Source organism: Erythrolamprus reginae, chromosome 4 (genome assembly GCF_031021105.1).
Source record: "Erythrolamprus reginae isolate rEryReg1 chromosome 4, rEryReg1.hap1, whole genome shotgun sequence".
In the NCBI taxonomy this organism is placed as follows: Eukaryota; Metazoa; Chordata; class Lepidosauria; order Squamata; family Dipsadidae; genus Erythrolamprus; species Erythrolamprus reginae.
This window is the reverse complement of record NC_091953.1, coordinates 56,761,552-56,781,961: the sequence shown is the minus strand read 5'-3', so window position 1 is coordinate 56,781,961 and position 20,410 is coordinate 56,761,552. Positions and strand designations below refer to the sequence as shown.

Sequence of the window (20,410 nt, the reverse complement as noted above, 5' to 3'; positions counted from 1 at the left end):
ATCAGGGATAAAATATAAAAGACAGTAGAGTTAGGAGCAGGGAATAAAGTAACAGGGTGATGATGAATTTACTATTTTATGCATACTTTATTTTTCTCCCAGTGTCTCATAAATCCGATAAGAGTTGTTCTTGAAGCTTATGTGATGTAGGCCAAAAGTTTGAAATTTTAACAATAAACTTTTTTGGGGGACAATATAATTTCTCATAATGAATTATGGTAGAAAAACTAATAATCCATTACTCCATTACTCAAGTTATGTTTCTAAAACTTTCTAAAGCAGCAGTTCTTAAATAGTGTTTTTAGGCTGAGAGCCATACTGTATTTCTTCTCTGAGTTCTACCTAAGACGAGTTGGGTAGAGCCAGGAAAAAAAATATAAATTTGATCAATTTAATTATAGTAGAACCAATCATTTCCCATGAACTTCAAAGTTATTCCTCGTTGTGGGTTAGTGTCTGCTGATCGTGATTTGGAGCTCCTTGGTATACTTTCATAATACAAAGTGTGCCTGCCTTAAAATAATAGCATACAATCCCATTTGGAAAGCTATAAAATGTAGTTTCCAACAATTACAATAAAAATATACGGGGTCACAAAATGGTCACCATTTTTCTTCATACAGTAAATGGCTAAATATTTTCATTTATATTTCAGCAGTAAAACATTATCATTGCTATCTTTTTGTTTGTTTGTTTGTTTGTTTCCAAAGGGCACCTCCTTGGACTTTCCCATGATGACTCCAAATTCTGTGAAGAGAACTTTGGTTCCATGGAAGATAAGAGACTCATGTCTTCCATCTTAACAAGCATTGATGCTTCCAAACCATGGTCCAAATGTACTTCAGTAACGATAACAGAATTTCTGGATGATGGGCATGGTATGTATTGACATTGACACTGGATGTCATGCTAAATCTTGAGAACGTCTCAAGTTTCAAAAAGTAAGCTTGACAGTTCTGTGTTAGCAAAAACTTCAGAAGAGAAGGATTTGGTGGTAGTGATTTCTGACAGTTTCAAAATGGGTGAACAGTGCGGTCAGGCAATAGGGAAAGCAAGTAGAATGCTTGGCTGCATAGCTAGAGGTATAACAAGCAGGAAGAGGGGGATTGTGATCCCGCTGTATAGAGCGCTGGTGAGACCATGTCTGGAATACTGTGTTCAGTTCTGGAAACCTCACCTACAAAAAGATATTGATAAAATTGAACGGGTCCAAAGACAGGCTACAAAAATGTTGGAAGGTCTTAAGCATAAAACTTATCAGGAAAGACTTCATGAACTCAATCTGTATAGTCTGGAGGACAGAAGGAAAAGGGGGAACATGAATTGAAACATTTAAATATGTTAAAGGGTTAAATAAAGTTCAGGAGAGAAGTGTTTTTAATAGGAAAGTGAACACAAGAACAAGGGGGCACAATCTGAAGTTAGTTGGGGGAAAGATCAGAAGCAACGTGAGAAAATATTATTTTACTGAAAGAGTAGTAGGTGCTTGGAACAAACTTCCAGCAGACATGGTTGGTAAATCCACAGTAACTGAATTTAAACATGCCTGGGATAAACATATATCAATTGTAAGATAAAATACAGGAAATAGTATAAGGGCAGACTAGATGGACCATAAGGTCTTTTTCTGCCGTCAGACTTCTATGCTTCTATGTTTAGTTTTAAGAGGCAATCTAATAATAAATAAATACTTTCATAATCCTTCAGTGTAGCATCTATGCAACTCTAAAAATAGTTGGTATCTGACTCCAATGTCTAGGCAGAGTACTATAGCATATTTAATACTCTGTAATTGCTCTCTCAATTAGCAGTAATAGCAGCAGATAATAATAAATTAACAGAAAATGAAGAAAGTTAAATGCTCTAGGATTTGAGAATTCAAACAGACAAGCCCTTGCCACATAAGACTCCAGACTTAGCAATTGTTGATAAGACTAAAAAGACTGGATAGTAGATATTGCAGTTCCTGGAGACCACAAAATAGAAGAGAGAAAACTGGACAAAATATGAAAACCTGGAAAGAGAAGTAGAATGACTATGGCAAAAGAAAGCAAAATACCGATAGTATTAGGCACTTTGAGTCCAATCCCAAAGCAACTGCATTGGTTGCCGATCAATTTCCGGTCACAATTCAAAGTGTTGGTTATGACCTTTAAAGCCCTTCATGGCACTGGACCAGAATATCTCCGAGACCGCCTGCTGGCGCACGAATCCCAGCGACCGATTAGGTCCCACAGAGTGGGCCTTCTCCGGGTCCCGTCAACTAAACAATGTCGGTTGGCGGGCCCCAGGGGAAGAGCCTTCTCTGTGGCGGCCCCGACCCTCTGGAACCAACTCCCCCCGGAGATTAGAACTGCCCCTACTCTCCTTGCCTTTCGTAAACTCCTTAAGACCCACCTTTGTCATCAGGCATGGGGGAACTGAGTCATCTCCCCCGGGCATATACAATTTATGAATGGTATGTCTGTATGTATGTTTGTTTAGAAAATGGGGTTTTAAAAATATTTTTAAACTGTACTTTAGATTTGTTGTAAATTGTTTCACTTTGTTGTGAGCCGCCCCGAGTCTGCGGAGAGGGGCGGCATACAAATCTAAATAATAAATAAATAAATAAATAAATAAATAAACTAGAGCACCACAAAAATACCTATCAACCAATTGCAAAATGCAACTTTACTTCAAACAGCTCACATCCTGCAAGGATACTTTAACACATCAAATAACAGCATCTGCCTATCTCAGATCCTCGGGAATAGAAATGCTAAATCAAATCTAAATATCTGGCTCACTGCACAACCAACCATAATAATAAATAATAATAAATAAATGGTTTAGTGGTTAAGAACCATGCTAGAACTGTGAGTTCTAGTTCCAACTATGTGATCTTGCTCATCAGTCTTTCTCAGTCCTAAGAAGCAGGCAATGGCAAACCACTTCTGAAGAAACATTTTGCCAGGAAAACTGCAGGGACTTGTGCAAGCAATTGGCAGATGTCCACTGACTCAAAGGCACACATACACAAATATAAATAGTATAGGGTTACATTTCAGATGCAAAATCCTGATAACAATGAAGGACCCCAAAGTGATAGAGAGCATTATCTTTGCTGCCCTCAGAAATTGTTTGGATTTATGAAACTCCAATCTAGGAGCCTTGGATAATATATACAAAGAGGTATTAAACAAATATGAAGTAATGATAACTGCAATTAATTCTAAGTACTACTAGCAATGGATTTAAAATATGGAATATGAAGCAAAAATGACACACTACAAAGATAGTTAAACAGACATTAGTATCTTGGTTTTCTAGACTATTAACACATACTTCACACAGCTTCAGGAAACTTGCAAAAATTCTTATTATCATATAGTATTATTCATCAACTTTTTAACAAAATGCTTCAGTGCACTCATAAAGCAATTGCAGCTCTTAACTATTTTAAATTCCAGAAAGCTTAGACAAAAATGACCTAACTGAGGAATGGATCCAGTTGTTATGGTAACTAAAATACTTATAGATGAAAAACAGAGTTTTCATGAAAAACTCTGAAACAGCACTATGTGTGAATATTTGCAGTACGATTCAATCACATGTTTTATCTTATTTTTTGTAATTATTTCTTGTTTCTCATTAAACAATTAATAAGTATTAACTCATATCAGTTCACATTCTATCTATAAATGAACTATAGATGTGCTATTTTTAATAATTATCCATATGGACAAGAATAGGTTTGCTATAGAATCCTTCTATATCTTCTCCCTCATCCATCCCAATTCTTCAAGTTAGTTTCATTTCTGAATTCCAGTAGAGGATGTAGAAGTATTTTTTTATTATTATTATTATTATTATTATTATTATTATTATTATTATTATTATTATTATTATTATTTTATTGTTGTTGTTGTTGTTGTTATTTGTTGTTGTTATTATCATTATCATTATTATCATTATCATTATTATCACTATCATTATCATTATTATTTATTAAATTTGTATGCCGCCCCTCTCCGGAGACTTGGAGTGGCTCACAACAACAATACACAGTACAAATCCAATAATTAAAAACAATTTAAAACCCTTAATATAAAAACAGTCATACATCCCAGACAAACCATACATAAAACGGAACAGCCCGGGGGAATCAATTTTCCCATGCCTAATGGCAGAGGTGGGTTTTATAGAGTTTGCAAAAGGCAAGGAGGGTGGGGGTAATCATGATCTCTGGGGGGGGAGTTGATTCCAGAGGGTCAGGGCCACCACAGATGACATTGTTCCACCAGACGACATTGTTTCGTCGATGGGACCCGGAGAAGGCCAACTCTGTGGGACCTAATCGGTTGCTGGGATTCGTGTGGCAGAAGGCGGTCCTGGAGATATTCTGGTCCGATGCCATGAAGGGCTTTATAGGTCATAACCAACACTTTGAATTCTGACAGGAAATTGATTGGCAACCAATGCAGACTGCGGAGTGTTGGTGTGACATGGGCATATCTGGAAATCCCATGATTGCTCTCGCAGTTGTATTCTGCACGATCTGAAGTTTCTGAACACTCTTCAAAGGTAGCCCCATGTAGAGAGCGTTACAGTAGTTGAATCTTGAGGTGCTGAGGGCATGAGTGACTGTGAGCAGTGACTCCCAGTCCAGGTAGGTGCACCAGGTGAACTGCAACTGGTGCACCAGGTGAACCTGGACAAATGCCCCACTCTGTGGATTGAGGAGGATGCCCAAGTTGCGGACCCTCTCTGAGGGGGTCAGTAATCCTCCCCCAGGGTAATGGTCAGACAGATGGAATTGTCCTTGGGAGGCCAAACCCACAGTTACTCCGTCTTATCAGGGTTGAGTTTGAGTCTGTTGACACCCATCCAGACCCTAACAGCCTCCAGGCACCGGCACATCACTTCCACTGCTTCGTTGACTGGACATGGGGTGGAGATGTACAGCTGGGTATCATCAGCATACTGATGATACCTCACTCCATGCTCCTGGATGATCTTGCCCAGCGGCTTTATGTAGATATTAAATAGCAGGGGAAAGAGGACCGACTCCTGAGGCACCCACAAGGGAGAGACCTAGAGGTCGACCTCTGACCCCCCCCCACTAACACCCACTGTGACTGACCGGAGAGGTAGGAGGAGAACCACTGAAGGACAGTGCCTCCCACTCCCAACCCCTCCAGCCTGCGCAGAAGGATACCATGGTCGATGGTATCTAAAGCTGCTGAGAGGTCAAGAAGCACCAGGACAGAGGATAAACCCCTGTCCTGGGCCCGCTAGAGATCATCCATCAACGCGACCAAAGCAGTTTCCATGCTGTAGCCGGGCCTGAAACCCGACTGATGAGGTCCTAGATAATCGGCTTCTTCCAAGGACCACTGGAGATGGAGTGCCACCACCTTCTCAACAACCTTCCCCATAAAGGGAAGGTTGGAGACTGGACGATAGTTGTTGAGAATGGCTGGGTCCAGGGAAGGCTTCTTGAGGAGGGGGCACACAAATGCCTCCTTGTAGGGGGCCGGAAAGGACCCCCTCTCTAAAGCAGCATTGACAATCTCCTGGACCCAGCTCCATGTCACCTCCCTGCTGGCTGAAACCAACTAGGAGGGACACGGATCCAGCAAACAGGTGGCGGAACTCACAGCTCCAATGGCCTTGTCCACTTCATCAGGTGTCACCAGATCAAACTCTACCCAGACAGTCGACTCTGTTATCCAATCGAAGTCGAGGTACACCCGGATCCAAGCGACTTTATCAGCAAAAAATGTGTTAAAATCCTCAGCACTGCTCTGCAAGGGCTCCCCAACTCACCCCTGATTAAGAAGAGAGTCAGTCACCCTAAACAGAGTGGCCGGGCAAGATTCTGCTGATGCAATCACGGCACGGCATGATACACGCATCTTGCCACCTTGAGCACCACTTTGTAAGTCTTAATGTGAGGTCTTACAAGTGTTCGGTCAAATTCAGACTTACTCTTCCTCCATCGCTTCTCTAGACATCTCTTCTGGTGTTTCAACTCCCGGAGCTCCTCAGAAAACCAAGGAGCTCTCCGGGGTCTAGTGCCACAGAGAGGTCGCAACGTTGCAATCCGGTCAAGAGCCTCCGTCGCAGCCTTTTTCCAGACCACGGCAAGAGACTCTGCCGAACTTTGGACAAGTGCATCTGGTATAACCCCAAGCTCCCTTTGAAAGCCCTCTGGGTCCATCATGCATCTGGGGCTGAACCACCTAGTCAGTTCCGCCTCCCTGTGGGGGAGGATTGGAGCCGGGAAGCCTTCTTGTTGTTAAGATCTGCTCAGAGTTGTTTGAACCAAAAGATGAGTGATTAGATGGGTAAGTAGGTAGGTAGGTAGGTAGGTAGGTAGGCAGGCAGGCAGACAGACAGACAGACAGACGATAGGTAGGTAGGTAGGTAGGTAGGTAGGTAGGTAGGTAGGTAGGTAGATAGATAGATAGATAGATAGATAGATAGATAGATAGATAGATAACGGATGGGCGGACAGAACTTGCTCATCTTTTCTTTCAGCCATTCAGAATACATATATCATGATTGTGAAAAATAGAAGAGAAAATTTCATAAGTTCTAGTTCTACCTTAACTATGAAACCCATCTAGGTGACTTTAGGCCAATCACTGTCTCTCAGCCAAACAAACCTTATAGAGTTGTTGTGGGCAAAATAAAAGAAGAAAGGAGTATTATGTACATTTGCTGCCTTGAGTTACTGGGGGGGGGCTTTTCTTCAGTAATATTTTGATCTTATCTCCCGCAATCTTCCTATCAAAATGTAAGTAATTCTAAATATCTTCCATTTCCTTGGTGAACAATCTTTTTGCCTCTCACATATGTGCTATATATACTCAGAAGCATTATAATTAGCTATACTGATACATTGACAGGGGGATTTTCCTCCTGGAAAATTAGATTGAGTTCTACACATTAATAAAAGACAAGATTCTGCTATTATTGTTTCTCCCAATAGCAAAAATAAATAGGATTGTAATTAAAATCCAGCCATTGAAAAATAGTAGGCAAATATAGTAATGTAGAAAAATCCTGACTTTTCAGTAAGAAAAACAGATTTTTCATTTTTTGTCCTGAAAGGGTTTGAAAGGGTCTGAAACCTGTTGCCAATTGGTAATATAACTTGTGTTTCCTCACAATGGTGCCAAGAATTTTGGTGATCTAGTATATTTAAGTGTTGGTGGATTAATATTAGGAGTGTGGAAAGTTTGGACTGTGAAATTACTTTATAAAACTTATCCATGGTAATTGTGTAGGCTGGAACAATGGCAGAAAATATACTGTTATCTGAGAGTCTCTGGCAGCTTTCAGTTGTGTTCGCTGTTACTGCAATGTCCTCCTTGCTGTATAGAGTCAACTGCTCGATGCTGTGCTTGGAGTGGCATTAGATTTTTCATGGTTTTGGAAGAGTTTAGAGACTGAAGTTACTTGTACTTTCATGACCACCATGGTGACAAGGGAGTTGACCCAAGCTATCAAGGCCTAATGCACAGTGAGGATCAAACTTTGGATCTTTGGGGGGTGGGGAAATGGCAATGTTATCTGGATTTTATTTTATTTATTTTATTTTATTTTATTTTATTTTATTTTATTTTATTTTATTTTATTTTATTTTATTTTATTTTATTTTATTTTATTTTATTTTATTTTATTTTATTTTATTTTATTTTATTTATTTTATTTTATTTTATTTTATTTTATTTTATTTTATTTTATTTTATTTTATTTTATTTTATTTTATTTTATTTTATTTTATTTTATTTTATTTTATTTTATTTTATTTTATTTTATTTTATTTTATTTTATTTTATTTTATTTTATTTTATTTTATTTTATTTTATTTTATTTTATTTTATTTTATTTTATTTTATTTTATTTTATTTTATTTTATTTTATTTTATTTTTTTAATTAATTAATTAATTAGATTTATAGGATGCCCTTCTCGCGGATTCAGGGTGGCTTACAAGGATAAAATAGAGAATAACAATAAATAGAATTTAAAACATTACAAATAAATAAAAAATCCACATTAAAAACAATCAATCATCCTTCTTTCATGCAACGACCAGAGCGAAATTGTCGCTCATGGTTCCCAGGCCTGCCGACACAGGTGTGTCTTTAGCACCTTCCAAAAGGCAAGGAGAGTGGGGGCAGTGCAAATATCTGGGGGAGTTGGTTCCAGAGGATCAGGGCCACAACAGACAAGGCTCTCCACCTGTGGACCCGCAAGCTGACATCGTTTGGCTGATGGGTCCCAGAGGAGGCCGGCTGTGCAATCTAACCGGTCACTGGGAGTTGACAATATCTAAACATCTGGATCACTGAGAGACTAAACATAACAATAAATGACAGTTTGGTGTAGTGGTTAATAACCAGACTAGAACTGTGAGTTCCAGTCCTACTAGAATAGAATTGTGGGAACTGAAGTACACAAATCTTAAAGTTGCTAAAATTTGAAGCTCCGGTTCTATATCCACTTTGTGTGTAGAAAGATAGGAACTTTTACACTGGATTCCTCCATATGCCTGATAGCCTATTCTGTTTCAGAGTGTGTTTGTAGAACTGTAATGGTGGCGTGCTGGAATTACCCTAGAAACAGAAAAAAGAAGTTGGGAGGACTCTGGGTCGTTTTACAGAGAGTAAAAAGAAAGGGGGAGAAAAGACTGGTTGCAAACCAGATTATAATATGGGTTGCAAACCAGATTATAATATGGGTTGCAAACCAGATTATAATATGGGTGTTAGCCCCAGGCACACGGCCCAACAATGAATGCTGTCTTAATTGTTAAGTTACATTAACAGAATCTTACAGACCAAGACTGCTGTTGTTATGGTTAAATTTATTATAATATTCAATAATATTTTCAGCAGACAAGACTGCTGCTGTTATTATTATTAAATAATATTTCACAGTATCCTTAAGCAATAAAAATCTACAACTATAATATTTTCCAGTAAGCTATTCCTTACCTTATCCTCACTTGCAAATATCATTTTATATGCAGGTCTCTTTACGCCATTAGCTGCTTTAAAAAAAATTAGCATAATAATCTTGTGTAATGAATCCTTATTTGTCAGTAGGTGTTTTGAATTGAATTCTATCAGCTTTCACTTTGCATCTTTGGTGGGTGGTGGACAGTGGCAATGTAACAAAATTGGTAACAAAAATAGCAATACAGTGATCCCCCGGGTATTGCGCTCCCGATGATTGCGAAACGGCTAATTTGCGATTTTTGAACCCGGAAGTAAAAACACCATCTGCGCATGCGCGCCCTTTTTTTCTATGGGCACGTATGCGTAGATGGCGCCGGGCAGATCAGCTGCTGGGCGGCTTCCCTGGGTCTTCCCCCGTTCGCCGTTCGCCCGCCGTTCACCCGGCCACCCGCCGTTCGCCCGGTCGCCCACCGTTCGCCAGGCTCGCCCGCCGTTCGCCGCTCGCCCGCCCTTCGCCCGGCCACCCGCCGTTCGCTTGCTGCTCGCCCGGCCACCCGGGTTCGTTTGGCTTTGGGACATGCCGGCGGCGACGTTTTAAAACAGCCGCACGGTTTACCAACTGAGTCCCGAAGTCAAAGGCGAACTTCGGGACTCAGTTGGGAAGCCGCGCGGCTGTTTTAAAACGTCGCCGCCGGCATGTCCCGAAGCCAAACGAACCCGGGTGGCCGGGCGAACAGCGAGCGAACGGCGGGTGGCCGGCCGAAGGGCGGGCGAGGAAGAGACAGAAAGGGGGCGAAATTGCGTTTTTGGTTGCTTGCTAATAACGGGCAGTTCACCTTCAACTCGTTCCTCCTTCCAAAAAACCAGAGCTGCCCTTCGGCTAGCGTGAGGCTGTATTTGCACAGCGAGCTAGAAACGAAAGGCGAACGTGGGCGTGGGCGGCGGGGAAACCCCAATCTTCGGCTCCTCGCTGCTGGGAAGTAAAAACACCATCTGCGCATGCGCAGATGGTGTTTTTACTTCTGCAGCGCTACTTCGCGAAAACCTGCTCGTTGTGGAATGGAACCCTCGCAATGATCGGGGGATCACTGTAACTGCAAAAATCTATCTCTAATTGCTTCTTACTCAGGAAGAGATTAGACCACAAAGCTCTGGTTCATTTTCTTTATGATATCTAATGAAAATACAGGTCACAAATATTATAAATAGTGAAATAAATTAAAATAACGAGAACATGAAAGTTATTTTCATGAATTGGCATTGACAATAATTTAAGTTTATGGAGGTTCTTTTTCCCCCCCTGTACGTGGTTACAAAGGGAAGGAGTAGAAGAAAGAAAGATGCTTTTCTTCTTTTTAGAATAATGTGGCTAGCCAAGTATTCTAGCTAGAAGGAAAGCAAGTGGCTGAAAGACTTTATTCTATCTCCACAGTTGGTAGATTGTACAATTCTATGAAGTGTGTATAATAAAGGCACATGCTTTGGTGTACAATGTAACTAAATATAAAAGCTTCCTTAGATAGTTAAAGGAATCTTTCGCTACCTGTCCTTGCAGTAGCTCCATGTACTATAAGCTCACCATTCTATTTACAGTTGCTTGAGTATTTCACAGCCTGCAGGATTCCTTGTGACCACCAGCTGTTTTCTGGGCAGTGACACTTGTCTTGTTGGCTACTGTAGCATTTCTCTGTCTACACGCAGAACAAATGCCAGCCTCTAAAGCAGCAGCCTTATTTTTCTGTTTATTGTTAAAATAAACAATGTGGTAAGTCAATATTGAATGTCGCACTCTAAGCTACCAAAAATACTGTTTCTAAACCATTAATTGGGTTTTAAAAACAATAAAGATGCTTATTTGTAGTTTCTAAATGTGTTTCTCCAAAAAAGGAACAAGATCTTTTGGGGGAATGCTTAGCCTGGGTCCTAGTGTTAATGCTGTCTTCTGAGGTGGCCATTGTTAAGTTTTAGGTCATGATTGATTGATGATTGATTGATGATTGATGATTGATGATTGATGATTGATCTTGTCTATCCAGAGGTCGGATAATCACTGGCTAGGAATGTAGAAGTTACTAGGAAAACAGTATACAGTGTTCCCTCGATTTCCGCGGGGGATGCATTCCGAGACGGCCCGCGAAAGTCGAATTTCCGCGAAGTAGAGATGCGGAAGTAAATACACAATTTTTGGCTATGGACAGTATCACAAGCCATCCCTTAACACTTTAAACCCCTAAATTACCATTTCCCATTCCCTTAACAACCATTTACTCACCATTATTGCTGGTACTCACCATTGAATAAGACACTTAGTGATCCTGATATTTATAAACATAATTATTTATTAACAATAATTATTTTTTTGTTATTTATTTGCAAAAATTATTAGTTTGGTGATGATATATGACGTCATTGGGTGGGAAAAATCGTGGTATAGGAAAAAACCCGTGAAGTATTTTTTAATTAATATTTTTTGAAAAAACGTGGTATAGGCTATTCGCGAAGTTCGAACCCGCAAAAATCGAGGGAACACTATATTTTTTTTTGAAGAATTGAATCAAATTTTGAATATTTATCTCAGGTCTTTTTTAAAACACTCAAATTCTGACAGGGATTTGAGATAAAAACTTAAGTTTAGCAACAGCTATTGCTCTCTTTACCATCTTCTTCAAAGTAGCTTTGAATATTCAGGGAGTATAGCCTGTATAGACTTATAGAACTTCTAAGCCAAAACAGGTTCCCTTTCAGATAAAAACAAAGTTCTAAAAAGCAAAAATGAAGGTTTAAAATCTTATATATGTACCTTGATATTCACTAAAGTCCTAGGGGGGGAAAAGATCTCAAAATTGAATTAATTAATTAAATCATTATTAGGCTTGGTTTTCAGTTTGCTCTAATGATATTCTTTCCTATTAAGCTAGCAGTTATACATAATACTTTATACATACCAAGGGCCATGGACCTAGCTGTCTTTTTCTAAATGAAATTGTATACCTTCTTTCTTTTGTGGCCTTTTGAATGGGTAAAAAATGTGTGAAGAATAATATTCACTGTGAATTTGTTCCACTGCTCCAAATATGGTTGCAAATGCCAGTGGTGGTGAATTTTTTGTGGAGATTTGATAGAGATTTGATAGACATAATTATAGTGATATAGATCTCACTGAAACCTGATGGGTTAGTTCTTCAAGAAAATGTTGTTATTGATTTATTGAAAAAGAAACTTTAGATGAGGCCTTATCTCTGTCCTCATTATGCTTCTAAAGCATCAGACTTGAGACTTATCATTTAAATGTTTTCATCCATTATAAAATATAAGTAGGACAGATTGTGATAAATTGTTTTAACTGAAGAAAAATAAAGATACATTAAATCCCAAGAAACCACATACAGAAAAAAAATTGCGAACTATTTTTTCTTATAATGGCTATAAATAAAGCAGACAATCTTTCAGATTAGTCAAATAACTCTGTACAAAAGTGCAAATTATACACAAAAGGCAGGAATAATTCCAGGGGTGAAATTTATTATTTTATTCTATTTTAGTTATTTGTTGGATTTATATGCCACTCCCCCCCGAGGACTCAGTGCGGCCTACAACATATAAAACAACAATTTCAATAGCTAAATCCAATTAAATTTAAAATTAAACAAACAGTCTAAAAACCACAGCTGTGTTAAAAATCAATCATACTCATTCAAACAGCAATCATACAACATTCTTCGGCTAGGAGGCTGAGATCTAATTGCCCCAAGCCTGGCAGCATAAGACTATTATGAAAGGCAAGGAGGGTGAGGGCAGTGTGAATCTCCTGGAGCTGATTCCAGAGGGCCAGGGTCCTCGAGGGGAAGGCCACGCCAAGCGACATTGTCTAGTTGACGGGACCTAGGGAAGGCTGACTCTGTGGGACCTAACCGGTTGCTGGGAATCATACAGCAGAAGGTGGTCCTGCAAGTAATCTGGCCCGATGAAATGCTACTGGTTCGGTCCAGTATGGGCCTACCAGTAGTGGTGGCTGCCCATGATTCAGAGAATTGGTAGTGGTGGCAGCATGAGACTCTGCCCACCTGCCTGGACACCACCAGTTGCTTTTTTTCAACCCTATGTGCATGCACAAAGCCTTCTGTGCACGTGCAAGTGCAAAAGCGTGTGCGACAGTGGCGCATACATCCAAACTGATAGGAAAGGTAAGTAGATTTCACTGCTGAATTTTTCCCTCTATTCATGATTTTCAGATTGTAGTAGTAGTAGTAGTAATAATAATAATAATAATAATAATAATAATAATAATAATAATAATTATTATTATTATTATTATTATTAATTAGATTTGTATGCCGCCCCTCTCCGAAGACTCGGAGTGGCTCACCCCAATAATAAAAACAATATTCCAGCGAAAACAAATCTAATATTAAAAAGCACATAAAACCCTATCATATTTTTAAAAAGAAAACAACATATACATACCCAAACATAAATATAAAAAAGCCTGGGGGAAAGGTGTCTCAACTCCCCCATGCCTGGCGGTATAGATGGGTCTTGAGTAATACGAAAGACAAGGAGTGAGGGGGCAGTTCTAATCTCTGGGGGGAGTTGATTTCAGAGGGCCGGGGCTGCCACAGAGAAGGCTCTTCCCCCAGGGCCCGCCAAACGACATTGTTTGGTCAACGGGACCCGGAGAAGGCCAACTCTGTGGGACCTTATCGGTCGCTGAGATTCGTGCAGTAGCAGGCGGTTCCGGAGGTACTCTGGTCCAATGCCATGCAGGGCTTTATAGGTCATAACCAACACTTTGAATTGTGACCGGAAACTGATTGGCAGCCAATGCAGGCTGTATGTTTGGTCCTAGTAGTATTGTGCATAAGAAAAACAGAAGACCTCTGCTTGGGGAACCACAATGAACAAAAGAACACAAACTACTTACAAAAACTACGGTCTTACCCTCTCCAAATATAAAATCAGCCCACTGTTGTGGGCCAAGCTTCACAAAAATAATGGAAAAAAGTTGAGAGTTGCATTTGAATTCCAAATAGCAGCATCACGTGCTCCTCTATCCCATACTCCTTATTACCTAAAGCAGAAATCCCAAAACAACTTTACAAGCTATTTTCAAGAAAGTATCTGTTAAGTCAAAATCTGTCATCATAGATAACAACTTTTCCCATTTATCAAAGATGTCAATATTTGCTGTTCAATTTTGTGATTCATCTGGCAGGTAAGCATGTTTAATGAATTCCTGCCATCAATATTCTATTTCTGTACCAATTTTGTTTGGTTTTTTAATAGAAGATTCCCACTTGCTTCTTCTATTCTTAAATGATTTTGTTGGCTACAGTTTTAAGTCATGCTTATTCTGGCTTTTCTTTAAAAGCTTTACCTTTACAGAAGTGGTATTGCAATTTTCAAATGGCAGTTTTGGTTATTTTTTTAAAAAATGTTTATAAATGCAATTGATTAATATGGAAGATCCCACTCATAAAGTCACTTTGGGTAAATGGAAGCAAACATACACGAAAAGTAAAGTTCTATGACCTATTTTGTAATTCATACTATCAATTGTAAATTGAAATTTAATTTAATTCAAAGCAAAGGTGTTCATCTACATCTAATGTATAGCAGAGGGGGTTTTTTGTGTGTGAAAGTATGCTAAAATAAATTAATAATGACTGGCAATCTATGAGATTAGCTACATTAGACATAAATATGATGTAATGATAAGTAGCCAGGCTTACACAAATATGAATATGAATGAAAATTTTATCATGTCGGAAAGCTCAGAAGTATGGCAAGTATCTTAGAAAGGAAACAAATTATAAATGAGGTTGTTGTTTCAGGTAACTGTTTACTGGATCAACCACGAAAACATATCTTAGGTCCTGAGGAACTTCCAGGACAAACATATGATGCCATTCGCCAATGCAAGCTGGCATTTGGACCTGAATACACAGTGTGTCCTGGAATGGATGTGTGCTCTCGTCTGTGGTGTGCAGTCGTTCGCCAGGGTCAAATGGTGTGCTTGACCAAGAAGCTTCCTGCTGTGGAGGGGACACCATGTGGAAAAGGAAGGATCTGCCTACAAGGGAAATGTGTTGATAAGACAAAGAAAAAATATTATTCGGTATGTTGCTATTTTAATTATTAAACTAGGTGAAGTTTAAAGAAAGTTAAAATACCAAAATAATAATAATAATAATAATAATAATAATAATAATAATAATAATAATAATAAACAACTAATTGGATACTTTTAAGGCACATTTAGTTTGATCACATTAGTCATATTTAATTGATGTTTGAAATGGGATAACCCCTTGAAGGAGTGAAGTATCAATCAAGATAACATTTAAATATGTTAAAGGGTTAAATAAGGTTCAGGAGGGAAGTGTTTTTAATAGGAAAGTGAACACAAGAACAAGGGGACACAATCTGAAGTTAGTTGGGGGAAAGATCAAAAGCAACATGAGAAAATATTATTTTACTGAAAGAGTAGTAGTTCCTTGGAACAAACTTCCAGCAGACGTGGTTGGTAAATCCACAGTAACTGAATTTAAACATGCCTGGGATAAACATATATCCATTGTAAATAGTATAAGGGCAGACTAGATGGACCATGAGGTCTTTTTCTGCCGTCAGTCTTCTATGTTTCTAAGAATTCCGAAATTCCCTTACTGGGGTGCAATTGACATCGGAGGTGTCTTTTGCTCATTTCATTGAAAAATTTATTTTATCAAGCGTACAACATGCCTTTTGATGCCATATGGCCGTGATGGCAAAGCTATGGCATGCACGCCATTGCCCCAAGTCAGATCTCTGTGGCGTTTCTTTTGTGAGCCCCTGTTTCCCTGCAAACGATGAAAAAGAAGTTCACAAAAGAAAAAGATCTTACCTCTTCTTGCACTGCCAGTGTTGGGATGCCCCATCTCCTGCCAGCCAGCTGTTCGTCAGATATCTGATGCATAAAGTGGGCATGCCTGCACATGTGCACACATGCACATGGACACATATCAGTTTGGGCATGCGTGGACACACAGTTTGGGCACTCGGTGGATAAAAAGTTCACCATCACTGCAATATGGTGTAGCATTCTAAATACCTGATTAGGGCTTCCATCTTTAGTGTAACAAATTTGCTGAAGGGTTGAAGAATTTCCTTATAGGTTAACGTGATCATTCATTAAATGACTGACTGAACATTGTTCCTGCATTAATTTATTACAGTTTCTACAAATTTCTGCACCTCTGGGGAGTATTATATAATGCAACAGCCCGGAACATTGTTAAGATCAGTGACTGTCCAATGTCATGTACCTTGATTTTAAAGACTACGTTGCTTTTTAAAAATAATAATATTTGGTTTATTCAAAGAAAGTTAAAATACCAAAATAATAATAACAATAATAAAACTAATTTGATAGAATTACTGTATAAAATAGGAATCTAAGTATAGATGACACTGATATTTGATTTTTTTCCCCCAGCTACCATCAATTGGCAATCTATAATATGGTGAAATTTATGTTTTAGGCTTCGAACCATGGGAACTGGGGATCCTGGGGTCCATGGGGACATTGTTCTCGTTCATGTGGTGGAGGTGTTCAGTTTGCCTATCGGCATTGCAATAACCCAGCACCTAGAAACAACGGTCGATATTGTACAGGAAAACGGGCTGTCTATCGGTCCTGTAACATCATGCCCTGTCCTGCCAATGGTAAGATTGCTATAAACCAAAAATAGCAACACAAGCAATACAAAGGCTAGGTTAGACTATAGCCAAAAACTTGGGTAAAAGCAAGACCAGAATCTACTGGTCCATTTTTGCATATCTGAATTCCAAATGTTTAACAATAACAATAAAATTAATAATTCCTCTTCCAACCTTACTCTATGGGGAAAAAAGAGAAAAAGATATGAAATTGAGATGTTGTATTGACTTACTGGGAGGAAGGGCTGTGAATTAAGTTCAGATAGGCATTTTGAAAAAATGCTGGGCTCAGATTTATGTAAATCTAAATTACGCAAATTCCACTTGGTGAATATCCTTGGAAGAGATAAAGTTCTATTCCACTTCTGTGTATGTAAATCCAGTCTCTCCAGATATCATACAGTATTGGTCAGGTTTGTAGGAAGCATAGTTGTGATTGTTAGAAAGAAACAAAAGTATTGTCTTTTCTAATACATTGGTAATCTCATCACACTTACAGATCTGGTAGCTACAAGCTGAAAAGGTGACTATCCTGTGCTGTCACACTTTTATTTTCTGTAGCCTGTGAAAGGAAGTTGAAATTACAGTAGTAGTAGAGGAAATAATTTGTTACAACAGTTTGGCCATCTGTATGGCCTGATTAGATGCCCTATGAGTTTGAACTATGTGTTTGGGTTTTTATTTATTTCAGTTATACTGTATAGTCAACCATCTTATGTCAAACTCAACATGTAGCTTAACAGGTGCATTACTACAGTGAATGGTACCAAATCATCATAATAGGATAGTGATGGGCATACTAGACAATTTTTTTTTAATTCAGTAAGAGTCTTTGGCTTTTAACTGCTTTGTCCTGAAATAGAACCTGAATCTCACAGTACTGTGGTATGTTTACATTAATGTTTGAGACACTATCCCCATAGGTATAAATAATAATGAATAAGTTATTCTTCTTCAGCTAAAGCTTTCCGCCAAGAACAATGTGAAGCAAGAAATGGATACCAATCAGATCCAAAAGGTATCAAAACTTTTGTAGAATGGGTCCCAAAATATGCAGGAGTGCTCCCAGGAGATGTTTGCAAGCTTACCTGCCGAGCTAAAGGAACTGGCTACTATGTAGTTTTCTCTCAAAAGGTAAAAATAGCTACTCTGCTTGCTTATAGAATATTTACATTTCTAAAGTTTTATGTAAAGAATGTTCACTAGTAAAACCAGTGTAAGCATATGACTGTTGTTTTAGACCTCAGCATGTAGTAGCCCTGGCTGACTTTCTTTAAACAGTTGGAGAAAACTAGTCTATTATAAAATTACATATTTTATTACTATATTAATATTAATATTAGATGTAAACTATTATTAGGTGAATTAGCTCACATTAGAGAAACATCTTTCAGCTGTGGCGAGGGGGGCATTTGCCCAGGTTCGGCTGGTGCACCAGTTGCGGCCCTATTTGGACCGGGAGTCACTGCTCACAGTCACTCATGCCCTCATCACCTCGAGGCTTGACTACTGTAATGCTCTCTACATGGGGCTACCTTTGAAAAGTGTTTAGAAACTTCAGATCATGCAGAATGCAGCTGCGAGAGCTATCATGGGCTTTTCCAAAAATGCCCATGTAACACCAACACTCCGCAGTCTGCATTGGTTGCCGATCAGTTTCCGGTCACAATTCAAAGTGTTGGTCATCACCTATAAAGCCCTTCATGGCACCGGACCAGGGTATCTACAAGACCACCTTCTGCCGCATGAATCCCAGCGACCGCTTAGATCCCACAGAGTGGGCCTTCTCCAGGTCCCGTCAACAAAACAATGTCGTTTGGCGGGGCCCAGGGGAAAAGCCTTCTCTGTGGCGGCCCCGGCCCCCTGGAACCAACTCCCCCCGGAGATTAGAATTGCCCCCACCCTCCTTGCCTTTCCTAAGCTCCTTAAGACCCACCTCTGCCATCAGGTATGGGGGAATTGAGATATTCTTTCCCCCTAGGCCTTTACAATTTATGCATGTTATGTTTGTTTGCAGGGATATTTGGTTTTACAATAAGGTTTTTTTAGTTGTTTTAATATTGGATTTATATGATGTTTTTTATTACTGTTGTTAGCCGCCCCGAGTCTACGGAGAGGGGCGGCATACAAATCCAATCAATCAATCAATAAATGGATAAATAAATAAATAACAATGTTCTATATTTATCCATAATGTTTATTGTTTGTGTGGCTGAATGCAACTAAAAATGAAAAGAAATTTCAATTTAAATATATTTATGTTATCAAACAGGTGACTGATGGAACAGAATGTAGGCCATATAGCAATTCAGTATGTGTCCGTGGAAAATGTGTTCGAACTGGATGTGATGGCATTATTGGTTCAAAGCTCCAGTATGATAAGTGTGGGATTTGTGGTGGAGACAATTCCAGTTGCACAAAAATTATAGGGAACTTTAATAAAAAGAGGTAAGTAAGAAATAAACAATACAGTAAATCATTTCCACCCAAATTCCTTATGTCATAGGAAATAGCATTTATGTGGCATTCAGAAAAAATGTATTTTATATAACAAACATATGGTAAATAATATTGTATCCTATAATACAATGGTCCCATGCTTGGCTATCAAAGTTTTTTTAAATATGTACATAGGGCACACTAAGGTATGCAGTTGAACTCATCAAGACACAAATGTGTTGTCTTCGTATTTACTTACTGAGAACTTAAGAATTTAATAAAATTGTAGTCTATCAGGACAAAGAACCATTCTGTAACATGTAGTGGTCAACTAAGTAAACCTGAGAAGCTCACAACAGGAAGGGAAAGTTAAAACACTTGTCCATGTTTGCAGCTACTATTTAAGATATCCTGTCTAATTCAAAAGACTTTAGTCACATTTTCCCCCATGTTAAAAAAAGGTAAAGTCTTCAGAGAGGGGCGGCATACAAATCTAATCAAACTTAAACTTAAATTGCAGTGGTGAAATCTAAAAATTTTCCCTACCGCTTCTGTGGGTGTGGCTTGGTGGGCGTGGCCAACTCAACGTCACTCACATCAAGGGGTGCCTCACCTGGCCCCAGCCATTCCTTGTCACACCCAGACTCAACATATCTATAGTTCTGTAAAAATGTTGTTCACCTTTTTTCGACTTTATTATCTACATACTATAGATGTACTTTCATGGACCACTGAAAGGAGGACATGGCTTATGTGCTTTTCCCAAGAGTTTGATAAGCAACAGGCTTTTAAGGGACTGTTATAAAGAAGAGGAGGGGACAATGTATTTTCCAAAAAAGCAGAAGGCAAAACAAGAAGTAATGGATGGAAACTGAACAAAGAACAACCTAAAACTAAGGGAAATCTTCCTGACAATGAGAACAATTAACCAGTGGAATTGGTTGTCTTCAGAAGTTCAGAGTGTTTAATCATTGGAGGTTTTTAAGGAAAAAACTGGACAGACATTTCTCTGAAATGATACAGGATCCCCTCCAAAGTCCTTCTAAGTATTATTCTGTTATTCTGACACCTTTCCCAGGCCCTCCACTCAGATCCAAAATGTGGCTGTGATCGTTAATCAGAGTTCCTCTGTTTTTTATGTGCAACAGATAAGGATCAGAGCTTTAATAGTTGCTTTTCTATTAACACATAATCCTTAAAAGGGCTCTCCTGTAGTGACCTTGCACGATCTAATTCAGAAATCTCCAACCTTTCTGGCACCAGGAATTGATTTCATGGAAGACAATTTTACCATGGACCTGTGTGTGTGAGAGAGAG

The 20,410-nt window shown here is 38.9% G+C and overlaps 1 protein-coding gene across 1 annotated transcript in view; it reads left to right on the top strand.

The window, feature by feature from the left end:
• Positions 1-20,410, top strand: part of ADAMTS5 (ADAM metallopeptidase with thrombospondin type 1 motif 5) — a 72,084-nt gene that overhangs the window by 44,547 nt on the left and 7,127 nt on the right. Inside the window, exons 3-7 of the mRNA XM_070750297.1 lie at positions 711-878; positions 14,788-15,071; positions 16,477-16,660; positions 17,613-17,788; positions 18,927-19,102. Of these exons, the coding sequence (XP_070606398.1) occupies positions 711-878; positions 14,788-15,071; positions 16,477-16,660; positions 17,613-17,788; positions 18,927-19,102 (988 nt within the window). The remainder of the gene's footprint in view (positions 1-710; positions 879-14,787; positions 15,072-16,476; positions 16,661-17,612; positions 17,789-18,926; positions 19,103-20,410) is intronic.